This window comes from Neoarius graeffei, chromosome 16, assembly GCF_027579695.1.
Source record: "Neoarius graeffei isolate fNeoGra1 chromosome 16, fNeoGra1.pri, whole genome shotgun sequence".
Taxonomy (NCBI): Eukaryota; Metazoa; Chordata; class Actinopteri; order Siluriformes; family Ariidae; genus Neoarius; species Neoarius graeffei.
Window position 1 is genome coordinate 62,992,289 of NC_083584.1, and position 19,513 is coordinate 63,011,801.

General features: G+C 43.2%; 1 protein-coding gene across 4 annotated transcripts in view; it reads right to left on the minus strand.

The window, feature by feature from the left end:
• Positions 1-19,513, minus strand: part of fat3a (FAT atypical cadherin 3a) — a 200,281-nt gene that overhangs the window by 122,834 nt on the left and 57,934 nt on the right. For 2 of the 4 annotated variants that reach the window (XM_060943364.1, XM_060943362.1), the window contains exons 7-9: positions 12,044-12,112; positions 11,314-11,453; positions 3,258-3,533 (exon numbers count right to left, since the gene is read on the minus strand). In XM_060943364.1, coding sequence (XP_060799347.1) covers positions 3,258-3,533; positions 11,314-11,453; positions 12,044-12,112 — 485 coding nt within the window. The remainder of the gene's footprint in view (positions 1-3,257; positions 3,534-11,313; positions 11,454-12,043; positions 12,113-19,513) is intronic. The other 2 variants (XM_060943363.1, XM_060943365.1) reach the window with 1 other exon arrangement.

Here is a 19,513-nt window from a genome sequence, read left to right on the forward strand (position 1 = left end):
CAAAGGTCTCCACCATCTCATACCGCCTTGCACTGAAGGACTTAAGCGTGCCGTCCAAAATGGCTGCGTCACGTGACTTGGTCACGTGGGTGAAATACCTCAATAGTAGCTAGTGCGTCATTTTAGCCTCGGAATTTCCCAATAATACGAAAAACACTTGAAAATAAGCATCAAGAAGTCTGATTACCAGATTACACCAGGTATACATCTTTGTATAAAAAATATGCTCTACAGATGACTTGCAACCACGTGATCAAAATTTGCTACGTCATGAGCGGCCGCCGGCACGGTGGTGTAGTGGTTAGCGCTGTCGCCTCACAGCAAGAAGGTCCGGGTTCGAGCCCAGCGGCCGGCAAGGGCCTTTCTGTGTGGAGTTTGCATGTTCTCCCCGTGTCCGCGTGGGTTTCCTCCGGGTGCTCCGGTTTCCCCCACAGTCCAAAGACATGCAGGTTAGGTTAACTAGTGACTCTAAATTGAGCGTAGGTGTGAATGTGAGTGTGAATGGTTGTCTGTGTCTATGTGTCAGCCCTGTGATGACCTGGCAACTTGTCCAGGGTGTACCCCGCCTTTCGCCCGTAGTCAACTGGGATAGGCTCCAGCTTGCCTGCGACCCTGTAGGACAGGATAAAGCGGCTAGAGATAATGGATGGATGGATTGATGAGGTCCGCCATGATGGTGGATATATGAAGCAATTAGGACGGCAGCCGCTGAAAGCGTGTCTGTAAACAGTGCTGAATTTTCTCACTATTACCACGATTTGAACGATTGAACGAAGACTCGATACAAAGAGAAGATAGATATGTGTGGGTTTTGACCCATATTATTTAAAAAAGTCATACTTTTCTGAAGATAAGATGCTTCTGCTGACCATTGAGTACGAATACAGGTCATTTCGTCCAATAGTTAAGACATTTCGTCCAAAGCCTTTTTCATACACGCTATTAGTTATTTTATATTTCAGGTGTTTGTTTGTTCGAAAAAGAGGAGGAATTCTCAATGGGATTTGACTGAAGCAAAACACAGTTTTGGAAAGCAAATGAGTGCCACAGTACGTGTGCTTCAACACTAAATAGCGTACTAAGGGGGGTAACTACATCAGCCCGTGCCACTTGCTGACCCTGGGATGAGTTTAATTCCCTTGTCATTGCAGGCCACTCACTTGCATGTCTATGTTTCTGACTGGATCATATTAAATCTTCAGGCGCGGAGCAGCGCTCTCACGGGGCTTCATTTGCGAACACTGTAATACTTGAAATATAAAATAATTGATAATGGGTATGAAAAAGGCTTTGGATGAAATGTCTTAAGTATTGGATGAAATGGTTATTGGACGAAGTGTCTCCTCTCCGTACTAAGCCTCAGAGTTTCCTCGCCCTCTTTCTGAATCACGGACGGAATTCTAAAAAATCGGAACGTGCCACGGTCACGAGTACTGTTGTGACCACAACCAGATACAGCACGAAGATATGGCAGAGCTAAAAGAACGCTTAAAGCAGTGGGAAAACAAAGAGAGTCACACATGCGTGACTATAAGGGTGTTCACATGGCAACTTTTACTCCGGTGTAGCACCGGGGCTGCCCCGGTAGAGCGTTCACACGGTACAAAGTTATACCGGTGTCGCCCCTGAAAGCTGCTTAAACCGGTGCAAATCTAACCCTGCTCGGGAGGTGGTTTAAGAAATTTACTCCGGAGTAAATGCTAGTTTGCAGGGCAGCACCGATATAAAATGGGACGTCTGAACGCTACAGGGGTAGACTCGCTACGCGTCAGGAGAGCTGATTACATACCGTACGGGCATTGCATAATTTGCATCCTGGTATTTTGCGCTTCCAAAATGGCGAATATCAACAACAACAGAACTGCATGTCTTCCAGTGTTGCCAGAATGGGCGGTTTTCAGTGCATTTTGGCGGATTTGAACATATTTTGGGCTGGAAAATGTCAGCAGTATCTGGCAACACTGGTGTCTTCATCCACGTTGTTTTCCCGGCGCTTGACGATGCCATGACAACCGGGAAAAGGAAGTACATTTTCACGCATGCGCATATTTCATTTCCGCATTATTACGATCGTATAGCACGGTCGCAAAAACTGCCGTGTGAACGCAAGTGGGGCTGCACCGGTGCTAACACGCTTCTCTCTAGTAAGCAGGTTTGTGACGTGTGAACGCTCCACAAAATTTACACTGGTGTAAGATATATCGCAACAAAATACATCGGTGCAGCATCGATGCAAATATGTGCCGTGTGAACACCCCTTATGTTTTGTATGGAATGTCGCCTGACCCCACATCTCCACCAACATGGCTGACATCCGGGTTTCTATTTTGCTTTGATGTCACTTGCAAGTCAAGGATTGTAGCGCTAACTTGACAAGAACTAGCATTTAGGATAAGCTTGTGTCCATGTTTCCTGTCAGGGTTTAGCATAGATTTGCACTATCACAGCATGCTAAACTAGAAAGCTATGAACCTATTAGCAAGAAAACAATGATCTAGCTACCAAATGTGCTATGATATTGGACATGTATCTTAACTAGCGTACTTTGTGACATATTGGCTGCGTTCCAAATGGAAGGTCCAATAAGGAATGTTTGTTTGGAACGACCTTTTAGGATAGCGTTTAGGGTAACGTGTGACATCAGCATGCCGTGTAATAAACCAAAGAGAGTGAGTTGGCTCACAGATGCCTCACAAATATAAAACAAATTTATTTGGTTATAAGATGGTACAATGTGTATTTTTGGTAACTTTTCAAAAATCTAAGCAGAAAAAAAAAAACAGCACCAAAAGTTCTATTTGTATACAAAATCAATTTTCTATGAAGTTTGGTCAACCGTCTTTTTTATTTTTTCTGTCGCTTGAGGGAGCTGCTGTACAGATTTATGGGTAATAGGCAGCATCAAGGATACATTGATGTTGCCGTCAACTGGCGGCAGCTTGAAGGCATTTTAGAAGACAGGAAATGAGAGTTCAATCCGTTTCAAACGGTCCTTGATGCCTTGCTGTCTTGTTAGACCCCCTCCTGAGACATTTTGTGTACGAAATATGTACTTTCAACTCAAATGGCTTTTACACAACAAGTCAGGAGTAAACCACGACAGGGTGAGCCGTTAAAGAAAAATAATCAACACAAAAGCAGAGAATTGATTATTTTCCAAAATGCGACTAGTAACACAGTGTCTACGAGTTTCCCTGTGGACAGTCACACACTATCTTTTCAGATATACAGTATTTGAGATATTAGGAAAGCGTTACCATGACGGAGAGGATGTGCTGCGTGTTAGTCTCATGGTCAAGGCGTTGCGAGGTGTACACGTGACCCGTGTTTGCGTCAATGCGGAACAGACGCATGCTAGCAGGATCCACGCTGCCCAACAGGGCAAAGGTCAAGCGATGATGCTCGTCTCGATCGGACGCCAAAACCTGCAGCACCTCTGTATCCGAGGGCGTGTCCTCGGCAACCATGACCTCATAGGTGGGCTGAGAGAACACGGGGGCATTGTCGTTCTGATCCAGCACAGTGATGAGAACCTGACAGAAAACACACACACACACACACAGGAAGATAATATGACATATGTTGCCTTACGTATCACTATGCTAAGAGTGTGTGTGTGTGTGTGTGTGTGTGTGTGTGTGTGTGTGTGTGAAGGGACCCTGCTGGCTCTTCTAATTATATAGTAAACAGTCATGCACTTCCGCCTCACTCTGCTCTCAATGGCAACACGTGGAGATCCATCTGTGTGTGTGTGTGTGTGTGTGTGTGTGTGTGTGTGTGTGTGTGTGTGTGTGTGTGTGTGTGTGTGTGTGCGTACACTGGTACAAATTGAATTTGTGAACACTGGATATAGTGAATGGTGAAATACATAATACATTTATCAAAAGATAAATATAAATAACACTGTTGCTTAGTAACCGGGAAAATGTGTCCACCAATCAATAGCTAGCTAATTACCGCGACTAATCATTTAGCTACCTAGCAAGCATGTAATCATTAAGGACAATTTCGACTAATCTGTCAGGAATAGCTTCCTCAGGTGTGTTTATACATTGCAAACCAAAAGACAAATAAGCAATAATTACACTCTAACGACTTAAGTTCAAATATATGACCTTTTTCTCATATATACAGTGTAATTCTACACACACGTGTGTATGTGTTCTGACATCCTGTACTGTAATTCCTAGCATTAAATTATTCATAGTTTTATTTCAAAGGTTGAGTTCTGGTGTGGTGTTTCAGCATCAGCAGCTTCTGGATGCTCAGTTAAGCTTTCCGTGTCTTTGAATTGGCGTTTTTAATGTTTCCTTTGGAAGCGTTGATTTGTCAGGTGACCTTGAGTGTGAGGAATGTGCCATATAAATAGAACCTACTGGATTATTATTAATATCTAGTATTAGCCAATGGCTGTAAGGCATGATATGGCCTGGCGATTACAAATCACACAGCAGCTCATTGCTCTGTAAGCCTGGAATATACCCTTGAAATACAATGTACCTTGATTGTCTTTGGCAGAACGCCAAAATGGAATCTGGTGGTAGCAATTCACAGCCTACATTTTACAAGTTATTTTTCAGATATTGCACTAATAAGAATTTCCTACTTGAATAAACGATGGCAAAAATCATAGATCACATGAATGAAACTAAAGGGGGAAGCCATAGCCTAATGGTTAGAGAAGCAGCTTTGAGACCAAAAGTTTGCCAGTTTGATTCCTTGGACCAGCAGGAATGGCTGAAGTGCCCTTAAGCAAGGCACTAACCCCCTACTGCTCCCCAGTGTGCTCTGGGTATGTTGTACGCCACTCTGGATAAGAGCGTCTGCGAAATGCCTGTAATGTAATGGATATACTGTAATTTGTCGACACCTGACCATCACTCATAGGTCCTTGTTGAACATCCCATAATAATAAGCTCCACTCTTTTGGGAAGGCTTTCCACTAGATTTTGGTGATTTGTCCATTCAGAGAAAGCTCACGAGCATTAGTGAGATCAGGCACTGATGTTGGGTAATGCCCAGGGCCGGATTAACATGGCCAGGGGCCCCTAGGCTACAAGTTGCTGTAGGCCCCCCTGGCCACCACCATCTTATCCCATCTACTTGTAAAGAACTGTCTATTTTCTACATTTTAAAGGTTTTTTTTGTTGGGTTTTTTTTATAAAGCTCAAAATGAAATTTTATAAAGCTCAATAGAGCTTTGTCACGTTGGGCTTTTTGCCATTGCGCCTTGCGCTTTTGAGCACTGCTCTCGTATTTTCTGTCACACATGTTCACTGTTCAACTGTGGAGTGACGTCTAACATTTATATAAGGAAGGCGGATTTGTCTCACCCAATCAGCATCCGTTTATTTAAATATTCATTTTGAGCCAATGAATATGAAGGGTTTTTTTTCTTTTGACCAATTGGGGGCCCCCTGTGAGGTGGGGGGCGTGGGGGCCCCTAGGCTGAAGCCATATGAAGCCTGTGCGGTGATCCGGGCGTGGTAATGCCCAGGTCAGACGGCAGAAAGACGCGTGCTGTGACCTGCGATCGGTCGGGTGGTGACAGATCGCAGGTGGACGCAGGTGTTTTGCATCAAATCCTTCATTGTGGTCAGATGTATTGCGAGACGCAGAGTTTTTAAGCTGTTATGACAGGATGCGACCAGTCAGAAGCAGACGCAGCTAGACGCAGGTTGACGCAGCACACAGAAAACCTTTAAAAAATAGGCCATAAGACTGCTTACAGGTTGTTGTAAACTATTTGCAGGTGCAGTTTTGCGTCTACCTGCGATACATTGCAGCCCTCTCTAAAGACTTGTCTAAAGGCTGCATCTAGCTGCCACTACCTGATTCAACCTGCGATTGGTCATTCACACATTGCACGACCGCCTGCCTCTACATGCGTCAACCTGCTATTTGCACCGACTGGAAACGAATCGCAGCTGAAATGCGAACAGATCGTGATCCACTTGCGTCAACCTGCCTCTAATAAAGACCCTCTGCAACACTCTGCATCGTCGTGTGTCGACTCTACCTGTGATTTTGTTATTGTTGCAGCCTGCCATCTGACCTGGGCATTCGGAGTAAGGTCTGGTGTGCGGTCGGCATTCCAGTTCATCCTGAAGGTGTTCAGTGGTTCAGTGGAGTTGAGGTCAGGAATCTTCTTCCATGCATGCCAACCTTAATGCACCATGTTTTCATGGAGCTTGCTTTGTGCACAGGAGCATTGTCGTGCTGGAACAGGTTTGGGCCTCTTAGTTCCAGTGAAGTGAAATTGTATCTCGACAGTGTACAACGCTTTGTCGAAGAACCACATATGGCATTCCATGTCCCAACAGCTAGCCGCTGTGTTCCGGGATCAGGTCGTCAAGGCCCCTGCCTTCGACTGCCGCCCAATCCAGACTGCACCGGCCCCCTACGGCTACCTCTGTGGGTGGTGAACCCACAGGAGGTCGGGCCCACATCACCGCTTCGGGCTGAGCCCAGGTTGGTGGAGAAGTCCTGCCTCAAGTGGAGGAGTTTAAGTATCTCGGGATCTTGTTCACGAGTGAGGGAAGGATAGAGCGTGAGATTGATAGGCGGATCGGTGCAGCCTCCGCAGTGATGCGGTCGCTTTACCGGTCCGTCGTGGTGAAGAAGGAGCTGAGCCAAAAGGCGAAGCTCTTGATTTACCGGTCGATCTATGTTCCGACTCTCACCTATGGTCATGAGCTTTGGGTAATGACCGAAAGAACAAGATCGCGGATACAAGCGGCCGAAATGAGTTTCCTTCGCAGGGTGGCTGGGCGCTCCCTTAGAGATAGGGTGAGAAGCACAGTCACTCGGGAGGAGCTCGGAGTAGAGCCGCTGCTCCTCCATATCAAGAGGAATCAGCTGAGGTGGCTCGGGCATCTCTTTCGGATGCCTCCTGGACGCCTCCCTGGGGAGGTGTTCCAGGCATGTCCCCCCGGGAGGAGGCCCCGGGGAAGACCCAGGGCATGCTGGAGGGACTATGTCTCTCGGCTGGCCTCGGAACGCCTCGGTGTTCTTCCCGAGGAGCTGGCCGAGGTGTCTGGGGAAAGGGAAGTTTGGGCTTCCATGCTCAGACTGCTGCCTCTGCGACCCGGCCCCGGATAAGCGGATGAAGACAAGACGAGACGAGAACCACATATGGGTCAGGTGTCCACATACTTTTGTCCACAGTGTGTTTAAGACACGCTAAACTTAATGCCGATGGGGATGTCTCCACCCACAGCAACTTCTTGTGACTAATCTGGATACTAGAAATACTCTTAAAATATACTTCAAACAGGAATTGTGCTATTAAAGGAAAAAATATTTCTGGGACCAAACAGTTCAAGGGACTTGCTGTGAGGAAGTAGCACACTAGGGAATCTCCCATGAGAACTACAGACTTTCAAGGGCTTTTTTTCCTGTTTGCATTCGCACAACCAGTAGAACGCTAAAATGACGTAAACCGGCTTGCTAGTGTGACGTTAGCATGAAATGCGAGCAAAGATTTTTCAAAATGCAAAGACGTATTGAAACACATTGTGCTGTATTTCCTCCATCACATATACGGATGTTGATAAAGCCTGAACGTCTTTGTTGGTCCATCTGTCTGAGTTGTTTTTCTTTTTTTTTTAACACAAACATTAAGTTCACACGGCTAACATTTTATATGGATTTTTAAAAATGGCGGCTGCCAGTGCTGCATTGGGTTGTATTTGGTCGTATATCACAATACACTTACGTCATGGTTCCTATTGTGCTGGGAGAGTATGTTTCCTGAAGTAGGAGCTATAACAGTCCTCCAATAGTTCTAAGAACTATGAAAAAGTTCCTCTGGTTTGAAAACGCCTATAGATGGAAGAACCCAAAAAAACATAATGCCTACATCGCCTAGTGGTGTCACATAAACAAACAGGGGGTGGAGTTATCTGAAACTATGCTTTAATGCTACATTTTGCTCTGGCTACAGAAATGTAACCTGTGTGAAGTCACTGTGAAACAATAGAAAAGTTTGACTACAAACCCACAAACAAACAAACAAAAAAACCCAAAACCTTCTGGACTAATACGGAACTGGTGCTCAGTAATAAAGAGGTAACAGTGTTATTAAATTAAGTTATTATTAAATGAAGACCCTTGGTGTGGAGGGCATTAACACGGCTGATGTGCACATTACACTCTCAGTCGGATTTTGCGGTAATGAAAATACACAACACGATTCTTCACTTGAAAATGTGTAATTAAACCACACTCCATTTTTCATGTGGTCGACTGCAGCTTTTCTAACGACTATAAAACTCTTGTTCGATGTGAGGAAACTGATGTATGTGTTAATAAAGTGAGTGTGTGTGTGTGTGTGTGTGTGTACCAGGGTTGCTACAAAGATTTACTGAACAAAACAATCCAGATGACAATCTTGTAAAGTCCACACTTCAAGTGAAGAACTCTTCCAACAAGGTTGTGTGTTATGACACACAATCTGTCATAAAGAATTCTCGGTGAATTTAAAAAAAAAAAAAACACGCAGTGTTCAAAAGCTCAAAACTGGTCACTGGTAACAATCCAAAGTTTGGTGTACGGAATAGAAATTAGAAAAAAAATTTCCATCAGAAGAATTTTGAAACGTTTTGTTATTTACAGAAAAATTTGGGTGATACACAGATTTTCACACAAATGCTACTTTCAGTATGACAACTCCCATTCCAAAAAAAAAGTTGAACGCGGCAAGAAAAGATTGGGAAAGTCGTGGAATGAAAACAAACAAGAAGACAAAGTCATCTATATCCGCCGCCCTATATACCAACTACATACCAAGTTTCAAGATATTATGTGTCACATTTTTCAAGTTCTGCTGCAGGAACCCAACCCGACCTCTTTACACCGACCTCAGCAGCCCATGGCATAAACCCACCGGACCTTTGGTCTACGTGAGCTAAATTGGTCTCACATTTCTTCATATCAAAAGATCCATATACATTACTTAATCAACACATATACCAACTTTCAAGACCAAACCACTCATAGTTTTCAAGTTCTGCTCCGGAAACAAAACCTACCCCTAAGACTAACCTGAGAGACTAAGTCTGAAATTGTTTCCATGGAAACATGAAAAATTTAAATTTCTCAAATTTCTTAGTATAAAAAGGCACATCTACATCACCTTGTTAACATGTATACCGAGTTTTAAATCCATATCATGAATAGTTTTGGATATATGCTCCGGAAACGAACATTGCTCTTAGAAACTAAGTCAAAATCTATTTTCTATGTAAAAATTTGAAAAATACTTTTTTTCAAAAATCCAAAATAGCAAAAGGCACCAGTTCACATGTTGCTTGATATGTATACAAAGTTTCATGAAGAGATCTTCAGTAGTTTTAAAGATATGGCCCGGAAATGAAAACATGACCGGACAGACGGAACCCATTTCTATATCCCCCGTCAAACTTCGTTTGGGCGTGGGATAACAAACAAAAAACACGTATTTGGAACTTTCGAGGGGTAAACAGGTTAATTGGTATTTGGAAAGACTCAGTTGTTCGCAAGCAAGGATGGGGTGTGGTTCATTATTTTGTGAAAAACTGCGTGGGTGAATAGTCAGACAGTTTAAGAACAATGTCTCCATGTACAATTGCAAAGAATTTAAGGATTTCACCATTGACGATCCATAATATCATCAAAACATTCAGAGAATCCAGAGAAACCTCTGTATGGAAGGGGCAAGACCGAAAGCCAACAGTAAACACCTGTGTTCTTTGATCCCTCATTAAAAACTGACTTGATTGTATAAAGGACATTACTACACCGGCTCGGGAACACTTCGGAAAACCGTAGTCGGTAAACACAAGTTTGTGTAACGCGAAAGCCAGATATCAACAACATCCAGAAACATCACTAGATTCCCTGGACCTGAGATGATCTGAGACAGACTGACGCAAAGTGGACAAGTGTGCTGTGACAAATCTGACAAGTCCACGTTTCGAATTGTTTTTTGAAATCATGGATGTCATGCCCTCCAGGCTAAAGAGCAAAAGGAACATCCAGATTATTACCAAAACAAAGTTCAAAAGCCAGCATCTGTCATTGTATGGGAGGATTTTAGTGCCCATGGCAGGGGTAACTTACACATCTGTGAAGGCTCTATTAATACAGGTTTTGGAGCAACATGCTCCAAACAGACGTCCCTATTTCTTCCAGTAAAACAATGCCAAGTAACATTCTGCATACATCACAACACTGTGGATTCATAGTAAAAGAGCGCAGGTGCTAAACTGGCCTGCTTGCCTCTCACTGAAAATGTGTAGTGTGTTCTGAAGCGCAACATATGACAAAGTAGACCCTGGACTGGTGAGAAAATGAAGATGACGATCAATCAAGAATGGGAAAGAATTTCTCTTTCAGAATTTCAGTAATTAGTGTCCTCAGTTTCCAAACACTTACAGAGTGTTCTTAAAAGAAAAAGTGATGTAACACAGTGGTAAACACGCCCCTGTCCCAACTTTTTGGAACATGTTGCAGGCATCAAATTCAGAATGAGTGTATATTTATAAATACTGTTAATAAAGTTTATCAGGTTGAACATTATATATCTTATCTTTGTAATGGGGCGGCACGGTGGTGTAGTGGTTAGCACTGTTGCCTCACAGCAAGAAGGTTCTGGGTTCGAGCCCCGTGGCCGGCGAGGGCCTTTCTGTGCGGAGTTTGCATGTTCTCCCCGTGTCAGCATGGGTTTCCTCCGGGTGCTCCGGTTTCCCCCACAGTCCAAAGACATGCAGGTTAGGTTAACTGGTGACTCTAAATTGACCGTAGGTGTGAATGTGAGTGTGAATGGTTGTCTGTGTCTATGTGTCAGCCCTGTGATGACCTGGCGACTTGTCCAGGGTGTACCCCGCCTTTCGCCCGTAGTTAGCTGGGATAGGCTCCAGCTTGCCTGCGACCCTGTAGGACAGGATAAAGCGGCTAGAGATAATGAGATGAGAACTTTGTAATGTATTCGACTGAATATAAGTTGAAAAAAATTGCAAATCATTCTGTTTTCATTTACGTTTTTATACAGCGTCCAAAGTTTTTTTTTTTTCGAATTCGGGGTTGTATAAAGAGTCTTTAAGTGTTCAGTTACTGAAACCTGTGTGTGTGTATTTCAGGACTTGCAACCTCACTGTGTATAAAATAAGCCACACTGAGTTACAGGAATCCGACATTATCGTGCCATCTGAGGACCTGTGGAGATGTGTGTGTGTGCCTGTGTTTAAGGAATTGCAGCCTCACAGTGCACAAAATAAAACCACACCTGCCATCTGATGACCACTGTGCCTGTGTGTGTGTGTGTGTGTGTACCTGTGTGTAGGCTGTATTGGTCCCATCTGTCACCTCCACTGTGAGGTTGTAGAAGGATCTCTGCTCAGCGTCCAGAGCTTTAGCGATGATGATTGTCCCAATGGCCTTTTCCACATCAAACACACTCTCATCATCCCCACCTTACACACACACACACACACACACACACTGTTCAGTGCCTTATAGAGAGTGGAAATACTGTGTTAAATGCACACACACACACACACACACACACACACACACACACACACACACACACACACACACACACACAGAGTCATGCAGTTTATACATAATCATTTGAACAGTCGGATACAAATTCACACACACACACACACACACACACACACACACACACACACACACACACACACACACACACACACCATTCTTCTTTTCACTCTATTGGTTGTGTAATGGAGCATTTAATCAGACAGGGTCAAGAGTAGCCTAGGGGTTGGACACCTCTCTCTCACACACACACACACACACACACACACACACACACACACACACACACAATGAGATTCACTGAAACATAAATATCATAAATATACACTTATTATGATCATGGTGATCACATTTTACCCACAATCCCCTGCAGTACAATGACTAGCCAACCAGAGAGCAGCACTGCACAACACCAGGGCATGATGGGTAAGCACAGCTGATGACCAAACAGCAACAGAGAGAGAGAGAGAGAGAGAGAGAGAGAGAGGTGGGCTGATACCTTCTTTAGAACAGTTGCTGCCACAGGCAGTCTGGAGAACAAAGAACATCTCACGGAAAGGACGTGGCCCTTCCCATAGGAAGCATTAAGGAAAAAAGAGAGAGAGAGAGAAAGAGAGAGAGAGAGATGAAAAAGGTAAAAGTAGGAAAGAAGGAAGTAACAAGAACAGGACAGAATGGATTGTTTTTGAAGAATGAGGGATAGAGGAAGAAAGAAAAAAAGACAGATCAAGAAAAAAGATAAAGAAAATGAACGAGGGAGGCCAGAGGGTGTGAAAATAAAAGGAAGGAAGGACAAGAGGAGAAAGAACAGAACAGGAGGCCAAGGTCGATGAAGAAAAAGCAAGAGATACAGAAAAGAAGAATGGCCGTCAGAAATAGAAAGGAGAAAGGACAGTTAGTGGGGGACGAAAAGAAAGAATGGAGTAGAGGGGGATAAAGCAAGAGGAGAAGAAGTGAAGAAAGAGAGAGAGAGAGAGAGAGAGAGAGATCGGGCTGTGACTCCAGAGCAAGAACGAAAACGAAAAAGAAAGGCAGAGCAACGGAGGAGTGCAAAGCAGCCACAGCCAAAGCAAGCAGAAGGTATCTGTATACTGACTATAGCATGCGTGGTGCATTATGGGAAATGTAGTCTTCCACAGTAACTCTGTGAAATGCCACTAATTAGCGATGCTGTGTTACTCAGTGACCTGAACATTATCATGAAGCTGACAGGCTCTGCTGTGAGAATCATCCTCAGTGTCGATAAACATGAATTTAAAGTTCATAAACAACCATCTTCATGAACGTGAATATTAATTATGATGAAGTTCCCATCAAAAGGTAATTACATCAAGAGAAAATCTTGATCATTAACATTAACATGAACTGTGACCTGAACTGTCAGGGGAACAGGAAGATGCAAGCGATCGCCATTTTAACCGTGAAACGTCACACATGCAATAAATATATACAAATAATAAAAATAATACGTGAGGAACCTTCAGACGTCCCTGTAATGTGTAACGTCTACATTTCGAACATGTTTACTCTCTGTTATAAATATCTTTCTCTCTTTACTGACCTGATGTCTTCTAAAAACCAGAAAGAAAGTCAACATTCAGCATACTTTAAATTTCGAGCTTATAGACCCCTTGCACTGACGTCACACTTATGTTAGCAACCGCTGCTACCCTTGTCCTGGGAGACAAGCGAACTTTGTTTACATACTGAAGACAGGTGGTATTGAAGATGTCAGACATCTGTAGTTTGTTGAAAACTACAGCTAAAAAAGCTTTACTACCGGATTACTTTCATGATTTCAGTCAGAAAGAAGGAAAGGACAGATATACGTGGAAATTAGAGTTTATTAGTGGTTAAGATCCGTATAAAATTCTTCGAAACGATTGGAGTGACGATGTAGATTTGAAGCATCAACATAGATGTTGGAATGTATCTTCTCAAGAGCGGGGAGGATTGCGAATCGAGCGGCTGTGGTTTGTTTACACCCAATACTAAAACTTGTAGTGTCCTAGCAACCATCACAAAGATGCGTACAAAAAGCCCAGAAATACCTCCTTACCCGGACAAAACAGGATCCAGGATTTATCTTGTAGTGTTCTGATTCCCAGATCTTTAACCCAGCCACATATAAAAAGTCATACACCTCCATGCTCTTCCAGGTCTTCATCTGTGTGTCCGTGTAGAACGATGTCTGCACTGCAGCACCAGGCAGTTTGAGATGTCGGGGAACTCACGGGATGGATAATTTTCCAACTCATAAGAAAAATCCTTCTTTACTATTGTGTAATGATCTAATCCCATTGCAAAGAGCAGCTTTCTGAAGGTATCTTGACCATTTTTTGGCTTCTAAACTGTGAAAATAGTCAGAGACGCTTTGACTAGCGCTTTACCTAACGGCAGCCAAATTGATTTGCCTGACCACCATTTCATTCACCGGGAGTAAACTTACAACCAAAAGTCACGTGACTGAATACAACCTATATTCTATTCCAGGTTAACCACTCACAAAGAATGAATGAAAAACCTTTAACTCTGTGGATTGTCAGTGAAAAAAATGGCAGGACGAAAAAAATGGCCGCACACTGTAACTGTATGGCAGGCCTCGGAGAGAGCCGTTCTCACAGAGCATCGTTGTTGTGGGTTTGAAGCTGGAGTGAAACAAAGGGATTCACTGACAATTACAGATAAAAAGGCGTACTGGGTTCTTCCTACTCCCGGATCAGAGATATTTCCTTTCTAAAGAAATGCCCAAGTCAAGTTCCTAAGCCACAATCAGAAGTTCAAGACAAAGTTCCAGGGAGCTGGTAATACCTTTTATCTTTTTCTCTATTTGAAGGTCATGGGCAAGGGTCGGAGGTGAAACGTAGAATATCAACTTTATTGTCGAGAAGAACGACCCAAAAAGCGAATTCAATCTTCCTGGTGTCTAATTTGCGCCCTAAAATTGAATAAAACGGTTAAAATATACTGTTCTGCCCAATTTCCGAAGGTTTTTTTACATCTCACTTATGTGCACTTTCACCGTCAGGGGACCGTCGTCGTGACGTTATTTAAGCCAAACAGACCAGGAGCAGCTCTGTGTTTACCTGCGAACCGAGCACACATGTACGGACTTTGGTCGTGAGAGGTTGTGTAAAATGTCTGAAAGTAACAGCGATTTTGAAGTAGGAACTCTCCAAATTGAATATCGAGAGGTGAAGTGACCCTATGGCCGTTGCGAAGCAATCGGTGAATGTGGCTCACTGGTTTGACCGTGCGGCCTCAGAATCGGACAGCGACTCGGCCGACTCTGATCGCGGTGACCCCGGACCTCAACAAGACTCGCGCCCAAACGATTTATCCTGGTAGTTATGATAAATTCCTACTTTCATTGTAATACTAAATAAGAGCCCTTTTGAAGAATAATTAAACCGCCCTCCCTAGTGGATATAGGGAACAATTACTTGACCGTTCGCTGGTAGGCCACATTAGCCTGCCATCCATGGCATTATACTATTTATAGCCTTGATTTTGTTTCACGCACACAATCCACTCTCTCTGCCTCGTCTCCTCTTCCGGAAAAAAAACAACCCTCTCGCTTCATGCGCACAATCCACTCTCTCCGCCTCGTCTCGTCTTCTGGAAAAAAAAACAACCCTCCGGCTTCACGCACACAATCCACTCTCTCCGCCTCATCCCCTCTTCCGGAAAAAACAACCCTCTGGCTTCATGTGCACAATCCACTCTCTCCACCTCATCTCCTCTTCCGGAAAAAAAACAACCCTCTGGCTTCACGTGCACAATCCACTCTCTCCGCCTCGTCTCCTCTTATGGAAAAAAACAACCCTCTGGCTTCACGTGCACAATCCACTCTCTCCGCCTCGTCTCGTCTTCTGGAAAAAAACAACAACCCTCTGGCTTCACGCACACAATTCACTCTCTCCGCCTTGTCTCCTCTTATGGAAAAAACCAACCCTCTGGCTTCACGTGCACAATCCACTCTCTCCGCCTCGTCTCGTCTTCTGGAAAAAAAAAACAACAACCCTCCAGCTTCACGCACACAATCCACTCTCTTCGCCTCGTCTCCTCTTCCGGAAAAAAACAACCCTCTGGCTTCACGCACACAATCCACTCTCTCCGCCTCATCTCCTCTTCTGGAAAAAAACAACCCTCTGGCTTCACGTGCACAATCCACTCTCTCCACCTCATCTCCTCTTTCGGAAAAAGCTCCGCCTCTTCTTTTTCGGAAAAAGCCAACCTACTCGCTCCGCCTCTTCTCCTCTTCCGGGAAAAGCCAATCCACTCTCTCTGCCTCTTCTCCTCTCTCAGAAAAAGGTAAAAACTTCTTCCTGAACCGGTCCTGTTGTTACAGTTCACTGCACAACAATAAGGCATGTTTTTTTTTTTTTGAAATTCCCGAACGCACGTCTGCACTCAAGCCGAACGGCAATGTAAGTAAACGGAAGTGGACTCAACTTGAGCGGTTTGTTTGGCTTAAATGACGTCACACGCCGAGTGGTCACGAAAATAGCCGAACAGAAATTCCCCACAATCCGCGCTACCTTATTTTAATTATGACTTTTTAACAATACTTCTTGGGACCAGAAGAAAATTACAGAGGGTTTTTTCACATATAAAGTTTCAAATGTGCATAAAATTAAAACCGTTGCCTATGAGCTTTAAACGACTGGAACCAAAAACAGCACAAAAATGAACCATATTTAAGACAGATTAAGCCTTGCTTATAGGAAAAAGTGTCTGATTGTCCCCCAGGAGAAATTATCATATGATGTGTGATGTCACATGCAAGGGGTTTATATACAATATTTCCTTAAAATTTGGTCCATGAACAAGTTTTAAAATCAATGACAAAATACAACTGTAGATTCATACGTGACTAACAACATTTATTTCAAACCCTACAATGAAACTAAGGTCATTTCTATAAACAGTGTTTTAAAATGTAACACTATATTTAAAGCATATACGCAGAACCATGGCCTCACTTTTCGTTTATAAACACCTTGAGACCTCAAGAATAGCACAGGAATAGTTTTAAGCGTTAACAATAAATCTAATATAGTAATTTTTATGATTAAAGTGATTTTATATAGGTAGCGGTCTGAGTGAACGACCTTGATGTCCATAACGTCACAGCAGGAAGTCTATCGGTCTCATCGCCATTTCCGCGATACTAAAACACAGAGCTAACTGCAACTCCGATCCTCCATTCTGAGCTAATTTATCAACATGCCACGTAGATGTGTTGCTGGCGGGTGCAGCAACATGACAGAAGGTGGATTTACGTTGCATTCATGGCCCAAGAATGTTCAAACTGCAAAGACTTGGACGCGTTTTGCGAGAAGTTCACAGGCACATTGGGCGCCTATGAAGTGGTCTCTCCTCTGCTCTGCACATTTTACTGAAGACTCGTACGAGACCTCTGATCTGTTGAGGAGCGTTGGTTATAAGCCCGTGTTGAAAGAGGGTGCAGTACCAACAATTAAAGGAAAAGAAAACTACAAGAAAAGGAAAGTATTTATTTATTTATTTATTTATTTATTTAATTAAAAAAAAAGTAAAGTAAGTTCAGTTGCACCAGTTCTCCTGGAGTGTGAGCCGTGGGTTGTTGGTAAAACCTGGGATGGAACGGGACATGACATATCGCTCGGGCAGTGACCTCCCCGCAGTTGTTGCTAAAACCAGTGACGTCCCGTCCCGGGTTTTAGTAATTGCCTGAGCTGAGCAGTAATGGCAGAGTACTCAGTATGGAGAAAATGGAGAATGAGTGGAGCAGCCGTCTGATTTCTAAACTGGATATTGCTGCCATCTCACCCTTACGTGGAAGAAGCGAATGAACAGAGAACTGAACAAACAACTGAAAGTCAGATTGTTTCAAAAACAATCGGCCACAAGCTCAGCCTTCAAGAAGCGAGAACACAGACGGGTAAGCTCCGACTCTCATTTGGATAAAAAAACAACAGCACATTGTTTACCTGCATTTAGATTAATACATGTAACTTGTATTGTGTGTTTAAGTTAGCGGTATAAGATTATTTAATTTGCTTCAGAATGTGATTGTCTCAGTTCATCTGATTATTTAATTAGCCTGTTATGTTTTATCAGTGGGTGGCACGGTGGTGTAGTGGTTAGCACTGTCGCCTCACAGCAAGAAGGTCCGGGTTCGAGCCCCGGGGCCAGCGAGGGCCTTTCTGTGCGGAGTTTGCATGTTCTCCCCGTGTCCGCGTGGGTTTCCTCCGGGTGCTCCGGTTTCCCCCACAGTCCAAAGACATGCAGGTTAGGTTAACTGGTGACTCTAAATTGACCGTAGGTGTGAATGTGAGTGTGAATGGTTGTCTGTGTCTATGTGTCAGCCCTGTGATGACCTGCCGACTTGTCCAGGGTGTACCCCGCCTTTCGCCCGTAGTCAGCTGGGATAGGCTCCAGCTCGCCTGCGACCCTGTAGAACAGGATAAAGCGGCTAGAGATAATGAGATGAGATGAGATGTTTTATCAGTGAAAATGCATGCATGTACATGTATGCTGCATAAGTTATAACACCTCTCCTGTTTTAATGAGAGTCAACCCACAATCAATGAAGTCTAATCAGTCTTAGTTCAGCAAGTCGGTAACGGTATTTCTTACTTTCACCATAAATTTTTATTTATATGACTTTGGTCTATAGCTGTAAAAGGCCTCGGCCTTAAAACCGATTACCACTGTGACGTCATGCACTCAGGGCTGGCTGGCTCAGCGGGGCGGCTCCAATGCCAACTTTGCGGTCGATTTTAACTCTCAAAAAAAAAAAATATATATATATTTTATTCCCATTAATGCAGCATACAAGAGTCAAGGATGGAGATACTATCCACTCAGAAATTTATTTAAAAATAAAGGTTCTGCATATCTGCTTTAAGTCAATAAGTCTAAATATGTCTATCTTATATAAATACTACATATATTGTCCTGTGACTAAACTGTAACTGTAAATTTAACCTTAACTGTAGCTGATAAACTTTGACGAACCACTGATGAACCTTTGAATTTTTATAAATGGTACTCAAAAATGTAAATCTATATATAAAGCAAGTCTAAATATAAGACTAGCTTTAGAAGTCTTATATACAGTAATGACTACACAAACTCATATCACTAAAACCATCACTTTAAAGTTAACCTTCACTTTAGCCTGAACATACAATGCTGTATTTTCTATTTATGTATTATACTGTTTATGTACAGATGTACAGTATATTTTTGGATTTTATAGTTATTAACAGAAAATGGCTCATAGAAATCGATAGATTAATTACAAAAATCCGTCAAGAAACTGTTTATCTAAGTATGTTTGAAATTTCCACTCAAATTGTCAATTCTGTTCCGAATGTTTTACCAAATGTTTTTTTTTTTTTTTACTAAGTTACTTAGTTTAACAAATGAAACAAAATTTTATCCAAAAATCATCACGCGGAAAAAAATACAGTCATGATATGTACAATCAAGTAAAGCAATACATACATGAATTTTAAAATTTGAATAAATATATTTAGATTTCAGGGCGGCACGGTGGTGTAGTGGTTAGCGCTGTCGCCTCACAGCAAGAAGGTCCTGGGTTCGAGCCCCGGGGCCGGTGAGGGCCTTTCTGTGCAGAGTTTGCATGTTCTCCGCGTGGGTTTCCTCTGGGTGCTCCGGTTTCCCCCACAGTCCAAAGACATGCAGGTTAGGTTAACTGGTGACTCTAAATTGAGCGTAGGTGTGAGTGTGAATGGTTGTCTGTGTCTATATGTGTTAGCCCTGTGATGACCTGGCGACTTGTCCAGGGTGTACCCCGCCTCTCGCCCGTAGTCAGCTGGGATAGGCTCCAGCTTGCCTGCGACCCTGTAGAAGGATAAAGCGGCTAGAGATAATGAATGAATGAATGATATTTAGATTTCAATTCCGACAATATATTTTGCATTTTGTTAATATACGTCTTTCAGAAAACACAGTA